This window comes from Babylonia areolata, chromosome 16 (assembly GCF_041734735.1).
Source record: "Babylonia areolata isolate BAREFJ2019XMU chromosome 16, ASM4173473v1, whole genome shotgun sequence".
In the NCBI taxonomy this organism is placed as follows: domain Eukaryota; kingdom Metazoa; phylum Mollusca; class Gastropoda; order Neogastropoda; family Buccinidae; genus Babylonia; species Babylonia areolata.
The window spans coordinates 30,466,471-30,477,884 of NC_134891.1; the positions used below are offsets into that span (position 1 = coordinate 30,466,471).

The window sequence follows — 11,414 nt, forward strand, 5'->3', positions numbered from 1 at the left end:
GGGCACCTTTTCTAGCCCCTTCCTCATGCCGTGGAGGTGAACAGTGCTGTCCTGAGGAGGGCTGCTCAGTCGCTCAGGGGGCTGCCGATCTCCACCGCCGCCTGCTCCAGTCGGTGAGAAACGACCCTATTATATGGCCTGCCCTGAGCCGCCTCATGTGTGCAGGTCCGCAGCTACGACTGCCAGTGTACCCACACCTGTCGCTTCGTCGCTCGCCTGTCGCCACAGGGCTTGGGGGAAAATGACGGTATGGGATGAAGGATGACTGATGCCTTGCGCGATGACTTTGTTTATAGTGAGTAGGAGTTGCGCACCGTCGACCTCACTCCGGCTCTTGTCCCGCCGGAGACCGTCCAGTGTATCCAGTAGCAAGACGAGGTCAAGACGACTGGAGATGGAAACGGATGCAGTGGATGACCAGGATGTCCTATGTGCCTCATCCTGCCCTCAGCACTCCACAGTGCTCTGCTGCAACCACCTTCCTCTCCGTTGAACCATGAAGGTTTCTTTCGCAGAGTCCGCCGGATCCAGTCTTCACATGCTTGGGTAGACAAGCCCTAACTCACTGAGGGTTTGAGACCTGTCGGCTACCCTCACCTAGTTTAGCCAGCTTGTCAAAGCCGTTGCCCGGGGCTTGGGCGCTGCCGCATGCTAGCAGCTTCTAGGACCCATAGGTGAGAGCTGGGTGCCGGTGGGGACCAATAATTTTTATTGATGACGAACCACTCCCGGAAGAGCGTGACAACCCCCCCCCCCCCCCCCTCTAGAGGTACTGCCCATCCCGTGCACCCCCTAACCCCCAATAATAGTAGTAGTAGTAGTAGTAACAACAATAATAATAATAATTATTATGATAGTAGTAGTAGTAGTAGTAATAATAATAATCGCCCATCTGCAAATGGACACAGTATTCATGTGGCGGTAGCATGGGAAAAGAATCGGGTTGGCTTTATCGAGCGATAACTCTGTTTAAACTTCCGTTTTGCTGCACACACAAAAAAAGTAGAAAAAAAGCGTGACTGTCTGAGTGTCTGGAGGTAAACATCTTTTGTTACAAACTTATCACTGTCATATATGTTGCCATGCAGTACTGACAGACACAGGTTTGTACGACTTCAGCGTGTGCACATTCTAGAGGCTGTTATTTTTGTGTGATCGTGGAATGACTGTATCTTATTGTTGTAATTCCGTGCTCTCGCGATCAGCTGAGCGACTCGCTGATCGTGCAGTGAAGTGTGTGGTTTCCAGGATATATGGTTTGAGTGATCAGCGTGTTTTGCATCTTCCCGCTAACCTTATTTCAAGCTGATAACTCTGAGTATTTGTCGATGTATCATCAGGACACATCATCATGACTGTGGATTTTCTTACCCTTTCCTTTCTTATTAAAACTTTGTTTTATTTTATTTCATTTTTGGCTGGCGCTGGGCATTGATCCTCGATCGGTGTGCAGCGAGCAGCTCGACATCGGTCCCGAGTAATGAAAGGCAGTAAAGTTCAATTCTCGTTTGATGAAAGTCTATGCATACTTCAGTTCCGGTGCTTCAGGGATTTTTTAAATGCGGGCCTTTCATGATTTTTTAGTTTGCTTTCGCTGATGTGTGGCATGATTTTTTCACTGATGGCTGATAGAACCGGTCCCAACAGAAAAGTCCAACCAGAAACTCTTGATCCACAGATCGGTCACCCTCAACAGTTCCTCCAGAGTCCATATTTGCCAAATCTCCCACCAAAATTACCAACAAACTCCCACTAATTTTTTTTCTGAATCACCGATTGATGAACTCCCACCAACTAAAATTACAGGATGTAATGATTACCGATGTCATTTATGATTCAGTGATATTCTTGTCGGGATCTCCGCGATGCTCCTAGCTTTGCATCGATCCAGGATCGATGCCCAGCTGTTTTGTTTATCTTTTATTGAATGACACATCATGCCCTAAATTTCAACAAGCAGTGCTGGTATTATTTATTTGATAAAATGGTTGCATGTACTGATGTAGCACATCACAGTGTGTCGGTCAGTTTTGTTGAGCAGCAATGTTCAATTTGCGTGCATCAGCGTCATGACAAACGACTGATTCATTTTAAATGGCAGCATCTTTTGAAAAGTGCCAGTCAAAGACCACAGTCAGACCAGGTGATACTGATAACATGATGACAAACACCAGCCGCTGTGGTGAAGTGGTAAGTGTCATGGTCTGACAGCTGGAAGGATGCGGGTTCATATCCCTGTGAAGGTGGGTTTTTCGACCTGTGGCCAGCTCCTACCCAGAGTTGAGTGTGCTATGGGCTTAAGTGGGAAGACCAGGACCACATAGTCAGGTATCATCCACTTCATGGATGCATCTCTGGGTGTGTTGCTTGTATTTCCTGACCAACACCACAAGTGTCTGTATCTCTTCATGATGACAGGGAGCGTAGAGTACAGCCTTGCCACGTTGTCCCTCACCGAAACAGGCCTCCATAGCAGCATTGTCATCCTCCTCCTCCTCTTCCTCCTCCTTCTTCATCGTCAGAGTCTCAAATTATGTAGCCTTGCTGCCTTTTATGCCCTTCTCTCATGGTGACCTCAGTTCCAATACCCCTCCGCTTCTGTGCTTGGGATGAGTCCTGTCAAAGTCTTCAGTGTCGGCAGACAAATGGCGGACTGTGGTTGGAGAGATGTGGCAGTGGTCTTCACTCTGGGGGGGACGCTCACTCAGTCTGGCTCTGCAACTTAGCCATTATTGTCGTCAGTAGGGGGCTAAGTTGATGGTGTCCTAAGTATGTTAAATCAGAACAGGCATTACTGAACACTGCCAAAGTAACTCAGCAGCAGTGCAGGGTCTCCTCTGGTGAGTGGCCTACTGGCAACCTCACATCGATGGTACCCTGTGGACTGCCGACACTGGTATTGTGACAGACGAACCTGAGTGTGGCTGTGTATGGGAGACTCAGAATGAGCAGCATGGGAGTAATGCCACTGAAGCGGTGTAGATGTTGGTGCAAAAAAAAAAAGAAAAAGAAAAAAAAGACAAACTTAGATACAATAAAAAAAAAAAAATGTAACAGAGTGGGGCTAGTGAGAGGAAACCAGGAATAGATACAGTAAAAAGTGACTGAGAGTGGGACCAGTGAGAGGAAAACAGGAATAGATACAGTAAAAGTGATTGAGTGGGACCAGTGAGAGGAAAACAGGAATAGATACAGTAAAAAGTGACAGAGTGGGACCAGTGAGAGGAAAACTGGAATAGATACAGTAAAAAGTGACAGAGTGGGACCAGTGAGAGGAAAACTGGAATAGATACAGTAAAAAGTGACTGAGAGTGGGACCAGTGAGAGGAAAACAGGAATAGATACAGTAAAAAGTGACAGAGTGGGACCAGTGAGAGGAAACCAGGAATAGATACAGTAAAAAGTGACAGAGTGGGACCAGTGAGAGGAAAACAGGAATAGATACAGTAAAAGTGATTGAGTGGGACCAGTGAGAGGAAAACAGGAATAGATACAGTAAAAAGTGACAGAGTGGGACCAGTGAGAGGAAAACTGGAATAGATACAGTAAAAAGTGACTGAGAGTGGGACCAGTGAGAGGAAAACAGGAATAGATACAGTAAAAAGTGACAGAGTGGGACCAGTGAGAGGAAACCAGGAATAGATACAGTAAAAAGTGACAGAGTGGGACCAGTGAGAGGAAAACAGGAATAGATACAGTAAAATAAAAAGTGACAGAGTGGGACCAGTGAGAGGAAAACAGGAATAGATACAGTAAAAAGTGACAGAGTGGGACCAGTGAGAGGAAACCAGGAATAGATACAGTAAAAAGTGACAGAGTGGGACCAGTGAGAGGAAAACAGGAATAGATACAGTAAAAAGTGACAGAGTGTTGTAAAGACCAAAACTTGCTGATACTTCTTCTTCTTCTTCTTCTTCTGCGTTCGTGGGCTGCAACTCCCATGTTCACTTGTATATATACACGAGTGGGCTTTTACGTGTATGACCGTTTTTACCCCGCCATGTAGGCAGCCATACTCCGCTTTCGGGGATGTGCATGCTGGGTATTTACTTGTTTCCATAACCCACCGAACGCTGACATGGATTACAGGATCTTTAACGTGCGTATTTGATCTTTTGCTTGCGTGTACACACGAAGGGGGTTCAGGCACTAGCAGGTGTGCACACATGTTGACCTGGGAGATCGTAAAAATCTCCACCCTTTACCCACCAGGCGCCGTCACCGAGATTCGAACCCGGGACCCTCACATTGAAAGTCCAACGCTTTAACCATTCGGCTATTGCGCCTGTCAGATACAAAATTTATTGCATGGCAAAATGAGGAGTATGGTTTGTTTACATTTTACAGGGGCATGGCATGGTATGGCATGGCATGGCATGGCAAGCCGAAACTAACAGACTTAAATGCTTCAAATCATAAAGCTGCTCAGCTAACTGTGCTTAAGAGATTAACGGGCCAAAAGAGTATGCTGCACACAATAAGTACAACACATTTTCATAAAAACTGTCCAGTGGTGTGTGTGTGTGTGTGTGTGTGTGTGTGTGTGTGTAGAGTATCAGCAAATGGCTTCATCAGTTCATGCTCCTGTATGTAATGTTCATGAAGTTTAAAAGTAGTTATAGGGTTGGAGGCCCACTTTCCACCTGGTGTTGTGTCAATGGGAAAGGCAGTTTACTGTTTCCCTCACTTCAGCCAGGTGTCAATGGCAAAGGCAGTTTACTGTTTCCCTCACTTCAGCCAGGTGTCAATGGCAAAGGCAGTTTACTGTTTCCCTCACTTCAGCCAGGTGTCAATGGCAAAGGCAGTTTACTGTTTCCCTCACTTCAGCCAGGTGTCAATGGCAAAGGCAGTTTACTGTTTCCCTCACTTCAGCCAGGTGTCCATGGGAACGTGACAGGTAGCAGAAGGTGAAAATGGCAGAGAGGGCTGGGCCCTGTCTTCAGTGCTGACTGCCAGACACTCAGCTTGTGTTGAATAGTGTTAAAAACCCTATTCTTTTACAACCATACAGTCTAGCTGAATAACTCAGCTTGTGTTGAATAGTGTTAAAAACCTTATTCTTTTTCAACCATACAGTCTAGCTGAATAACTCAGCTTGTGTTGAATAGTGTTAACAACCTTATTCGTTTACAACCATACAGTCTAGCTGAATAACTCAGCTTGTGTTGAATAGTGTTTAAAAACCCTATTCTCTTACAACCTTACAGTCTAGTTGAATAACTCAGCTTATGTTGAATAGTGTTAACAACCTTATTCTTTTACAACCATACAATCTAGTTGAATAACTCAGCTTATGTTGAATAGTGTTAACAACCTTATATTTTTACAACCACACAATCTAGTTGAATAACTCAGCTTGTGTTGAATAATGTTAACAACCTTAATCTTTTACAACCACACAATCTAGTTGAATAACTCAGTTTGTGTTGAATAGTGTTAACAACCTTATTCTTTTACAACAATACAGCCTAGCTGAATAACTCAGCTTGTGTTGAATAATGTTAACAACCTTAATCTTTTACAACCATACAGTCTAGCTGAATAACTCAGCTTGTGTTGAATAATGTTAACAACCTTAATCTTTTACAACCACACAATCTAGCTGAATAACTCAGCTTGTGTTGAATAGTGTTAACAACCTTATATTTTTACAACCACACAATCTAGTTGAATAACTCAGCTTGTGTTGAATAGTGTTAACAACCTTATATTTTTACAACCACGCAATCTAGTTGAATAACTCAGCTTGTGTTGAATAATGTTAACAACCTTAATCTTTTACAACCACACAATCTAGCTGAATAACTCAGCTTGTGTTGAATAGTGTTAACAACCTTATATTTTTACAACCACACAATCTAGTTGAATAACTCAGCTTGTGTTGAATAGTGTTAACAACCTTATATTTTTACAACCACGCAATCTAGTTGAACAACTTAGCTTGTGTTGAATAGTGTTAACAACCTTATATTTTTTACAACCACACAATCTAGTTGAATAACTCAGCTTGTGTTGAATAGTGTTAACAACCTTATATTTTTACAACCACGCAATCTAGTTGAACAACTCAGCTTGTGTTGAATAGTGTTAACAACCTTATATTTTTACAACCACACAATCTAGTTGAATAACTCAGCTTGTGTTGAATAGTGTTAACAACCTTATATTTTTACAACCATACAATCTAGTTGAATTACTCAGCTTGTGTTGAATAGTGTTAACAACCTTATATTTTTACAACCATACAATCTAGTAGAATTACTCAGCTTGTGTTGAATAGTGTTAACAACCTTATATTTTTACAACCATACAATCTAGTTGAATAACTCAGCTTGTGTTGAATAGTGTTAATAACCTTATATTTTTACAACCATACAATCTAGTTGAATAACTCAGCTTGTGTTGAACAGTGTGTTTCAGCCTGGAGGAGTGTCAGACATGCTATGTGTGAGCGCCAGTTGTTGAAGGCAGCAGGCTGGTGCTGTTGGTGGCAGTGCTGTGGTGCCAGCTCTTCCAGAAAGTGGTCACTTCAGACAGAGCACCATGTCTTCTACAAGCACAAGGTGAATATATGGAATGTCAGTTCTGGGTTTGAAGTGACTGAAATGGTGATAATGGACCTGTGATTTCTTGTTCTGCATTCATGGGCTACTGTTTCCCACGGCAGCCTTGTTGACGGATGTCAAGATCTGTGGACTTTTACCTTTCATGGCCATTTTTATCCCCTTGATTTCAGTTTTATCATTTCAATTTTTTCTCAGTTTCGACATTTCATTTGTCTGAATTCCAATATCTTAGATTTTTACTTTGTGTCAAAGACCGTTGATCAAACTACACCATTGAACACCATTTGGAACTAAGAGTAGAATGTCTTAAAGTTAAATAATAATAATAATAATAATAATAGTAATGATAATGATGCTGATATCTGAGGATGAGTAATGTGTGGGTGTTACTCTCAGGCTCAGTGAATGAGTAATGGATGGGTGTTGATCTCTCTGAATGAATAATGTATCTTTTATGGGTGTTAATCTCTCTGGATGAATAATGTATCTTTTATGGGTGTTAATCTCTCTGAATGAATAATGTATCTTTTATGGGTGTTGATCTCTCTGAATGAATAATGTATCTTTTATGGGTGTTAATCTCTCTGGATGAATAATGTATCTTTTATGGGTGTTAATCTCTCTGAATGAATAATGTATCTTTTATGGGTGTTAATCTCTCTGGATGAATAATGTATCTTTTATGGGTGTTAATCTCTCTGAATGAATAATGTATCTTTTATGGGTGTTGATCTCTCTGAATGAATAATATATCTTTTATGGGTGTTGATCTCTCTGAATGAATAATGTATCTTTTATGGGTGTTGATCTCTCTGAATGAATAATGTATCTTTTATGGGTGTTAATCTCTTTGGATGAATAATGTATCTTTTATGGGTGTTAATCTCTCTGGATGAATAATGTATCTTTTATGGGTGTTGATCTCTCTGAATGAATAATGTATCTTTTATGGGTGTTGATCTCTCTGAATGAATAATGTATCTTTTATGGGTGTTAATCTCTCTGAATGAATAATGTATCTTTTATGGGTGTTGATCTCTCTGAATGAATAATGTATCTTTTATGGGTGTTAATCTCTCTGAATGATTAATGTATCTTTTATGGGTGTTAATCTCTTTGGATGAATAATGTATCTTTTATGGGTGTTATTACTACTGTTAATCTCTCTGGATGAATAATGTATCTTTTATGGGTGTTAATCTCTTTGGATAAATGCTGTATGAGTGTCAGTCTCACTGGATGAATTGTGTATGGGTACAAATCTCTATGGATGAGTGATATTTGGGTATTAATCTCTCTGGATGAATAATGTATGGGCACTAATATTGATGGATGAATAATATTTGGGTGCTAATCTCTCATGAGGAATTATGTGTGGGTGTTAATCTTCTCTGGATAAATAATGTATCACATATACTAATTTTCATTGAATAGAATTTTTTTATAATGTATGGACGTTAATTGCCATGGACGAATAATTATAATGTATACCAGTGGGTGTTCATCCCTGTGGATGAATAATGATTGTGAATGAGCGCTGATCTCTTGAGCTGGAAGATGAGTAAGAATGATTTCAGGTCATTTATCTTGTTGGTTATTTCAGGTCGTCTCGAGGTGTGAAGGTCAACAAGCGCTACAGAGATGACGACGACGAAGGCGATAAATATTGCAAGCTTCCAAAGCGGCGATGTGAACGGGGAGGTTGCCCCTGTGATGTACCCATCTGTTTCGCCCGGGTGTCTGATCGGTAAACACCACAAATGTCTCCATACATTAGCCACGTTGCTGTGCTGAAGGAAAATGTCTCCTGTCTCTGTCAGTTACAGGCAGCAAGGTGTCTCCTGTCTGTGTTAGTTACAGGCAGCAAGGTGTCTCCTGTCTGTGTTAGTCACAGGCAGCAAGGTGTCTCCTGTCTGTGTTAGTTACAGGCAGCAAGGTGTCTCCTGTCTGTTAGTTACAGGCAGCAAGGTGTCTCCTGTCTGTTAGTTACAGGCAGCAAGGTGTCTCCTGTCTGTTAGTTACAGGCAGCAAGGTGTCTCCTGTCTGTTAGTTACAGGCAGCAAGGTGTCAAGGTGTCTCCTGTCTGTTAGTTACAGGCAGCAAGGTGTCTCCTGTCTGTGTTAGTTACAGGCAGCAAGGTGTCTCCTGTCTGTCAGTTACAGGCAGCAAGGTGTCTCCTGTCTGTTAGTTACAGGCAGCAAGGTGTCTCCTGTCTGTGTTAGTTACAGGCAGCAAGGTGTCTCCTGTCTGTGTTAGTTACAGGCAGCAAGGTGTCTCCTGTCTGTGTTAGTTACAGGCAGCAAGGTGTCTCCTGTCTGTGTTAGTTACAGGCAGCAAGGTGTCTCCTGTCTGTTAGCTACAGGCAGCAAGGTGTCTCCTGTCTCTGTTAGTTACAGGCAGCAAGGTGTCTCCTGTCTGTTAGTTACAGGCAGCAAGGTGTCTCCTGTCTGTCAGTTACAGGCAGCAAGGTGTCTCCTGTCTGTTAGCTACAGGCAGCAAGGTGTCTCCTGTCTGTTAGCTACAGGCAGCAAGGTGTCTCCTGTCTGTTAGCTACAGGCAGCAAGGTGTCTCCTGTCTGTCAGTTACAGGCAGCAAGGTGTCTCCTGTCTGTCAGTTACAGGCAGCAAGCTGTCTCCTGTCTGTCAGTTACAGGCAGCAAGGTGTCTCCTGTCTGTTAGTTACAGGCAGCAAGGTGTCTCCTGTCTGTGTTAGTTACAGGCAGCAAGGTGTCTCCTGTCTGTGTTAGTTACAGGCAGCAAGGTGTCTCCTGTCTGTGTTAGTTACAGGCAGCAAGGTGTCTCCTGTCTGTGTTAGTTACAGGCAGCAAGGTGTCTCCTGTCTGTTAGCTACAGGCAGCAAGGTGTCTCCTGTCTGTGTTAGTTACAGGCAGCAAGGTGTCTCCTGTCTGTTGTCTGGTGTGTTGTCTGAATGGTGTGGGATGATGAAAGCTTTGATGGTGTGTTGTCTGAATGGTGTGGGATGATGAAAGCTGTGATGGTGTGTTGTCTGAATGGTGTGGGATGATGAAAGCTGTGATGGTGTGTTGTCTGAATGATGGATGATGAAAGCTGTGATGGTGTGTTGTCTGAATGATGGATGATGAAAGCTGTGATGGTGTGTTGTCTGAATGATGGATGGTGAAAGCTGTGATGGTGTGTTGTCTGAATGATGGATGGTGAAAGCTGTGATGGTGTGTTGTCTGAATGATGGATGGTGAAAGCTGTGATGGTGTGTTGTCTGAATGGTGTGGGATGATGAAAGCTGTGATGGTGTGTTGTCTGAATGATGTGGGATGATGAAAGCTGTGATGGTGTGTTGTCTGAATGGTGTGGGATGATGAAAGCTGTGATGGTGTGTTGTCTGAATGGTGTGGGATGGTGAAAGCTGTGATGGTGTGTTGTCTGAATGATGGATGGTGAAAGCTGTGATGGTGTGTTGTCTGAATGATGGATGGTGAAAGCTGTGATGGTGTGTTGTCTGAATGATGGATGGTGAAAGCTGTGATGGTGTGTTGTCTGAATGATGTGGGATGGTGAAAGCTGTGATGGTGTGTTGTCTGAATGATGTGGGATGGTGAAAGCTGTGATGGTGTGTTGTCTGAATGATGGATGGTGAAAGCTGTGATGGTGTGTTGTCTGAATGGTGTGGGATGATGAAAGCTGTGATGGTGTGTTGTCTGAATGGTGTGGGATGGTGAAAGCTGTGATGGTGTGTTGTCTGAATGATGGATGGTGAAAGCTGTGATGGTGTGTTGTCTGAATGATGGATGATGAAAGCTGTGATGGTGTGTTGTCTGAATGATGGATGGTGAAAGCTGTGATGGTGTGTTGTCTGAATGATGGATGATGAAAGCTGTGATGGTGTGTTGTCTGAATGGTGTGGGATGATGAAAGCTGTGATGGTGTGTTGTCTGAATGATGGATGATGAAAGCTGTGATGGTGTGTTGTCTGAATGGTGTGGGATGGTGAAAGCTGTGATGGTGTGTTGTCTGAATGATGGATGATGAAAGCTGTGATGGTGTGTTGTCTGAATGGTGGATGGTGAAAGCTGTGATGGTGTGTTGTCTGAATGATGGATGGTGAAAGCTGTGATGGTGTGTTGTCTGAATGATGTGGGATGATGAAAGCTGTGATGGTGTGTTGTCTGAATGATGGATGATGAAAGCTGTGATGGTGTGTTGTCTGAATGATGGATGATGAAAGCTGTGATGGTGTGTTGTCTGAATGATGGATGATGAAAGCTGTGATGGTGTGTTGTCTGAATGGTGTGGGATGATGAAAGCTGTGATGGTGTGTTGTCAGGTGTGCTGGTAGCAAGTGGACATCCCGTTGGTACCATATCACCCCAGCCGAACACTTCTGTAACGAGTGCTTTGAATACTTCTACAGAAGGTGGGTATTGTGATTATGATATGTTTGATGAGCGTGATGTGTACACAGATTTCTGGTGTGTATGAGCATCGTACTGTTTTGTTGTGTGTTTGTGTGTGTCAGTTTCTTGGCAACTGCAGCAGAAATGGTGTCAGCAGGATGTTCACCTTTTGGTGTTGCAGCCACAAACATGGCCACACCCTGTTCCAAGACTGGAAGAGAGAGTGGAGCCTGCATGGCAAGTCGGAGGCCACCCTGAAGAAGTTCATGAGTGACACGCTGGTTCCCTTCTGGGTGCAGTGCACCGTGCCTTCCTGCAGGAAGTGGAGACAGCTGTCCAAAGACGTCAGCCTCAAAACATCCTTCATCGACAAGTACGTCTGTGGGATGAGCGCTGCCGGCATGAAGGTGAACAAGCCTGTTGTCAACATTTTTCTTTCATATTTTTCTTGTGGTGGTGATGTTTTTGTGTGTATC

General features: G+C 43.2%; 1 protein-coding gene across 5 annotated transcripts in view; it reads left to right on the top strand.

Annotated features, from left to right (window-relative positions):
• Nucleotides 1–996: 996 nt before the first annotated feature.
• The window catches only part of LOC143291318 (lysine-specific histone demethylase 2-like), a 51,287-nt gene continuing 40,869 nt past the window's right edge, over nucleotides 997–11,414 (top strand). For 4 of the 5 annotated variants that reach the window (XM_076601174.1, XM_076601177.1, XM_076601178.1 and 1 more), the window contains exons 1-5: nucleotides 1,006–1,103; nucleotides 6,411–6,563; nucleotides 8,170–8,313; nucleotides 10,869–10,958; nucleotides 11,120–11,345. In XM_076601174.1, the coding sequence (XP_076457289.1) occupies nucleotides 6,544–6,563; nucleotides 8,170–8,313; nucleotides 10,869–10,958; nucleotides 11,120–11,345 (480 nt within the window). In that variant the 5' untranslated portion in view covers nucleotides 1,006–1,103; nucleotides 6,411–6,543. Of the gene's footprint in view, nucleotides 1,104–6,410; nucleotides 6,564–8,169; nucleotides 8,314–10,868; nucleotides 10,959–11,119; nucleotides 11,346–11,414 lie in introns of all 5 variants that reach the window. The other variant, XM_076601175.1, reaches the window with a different exon arrangement.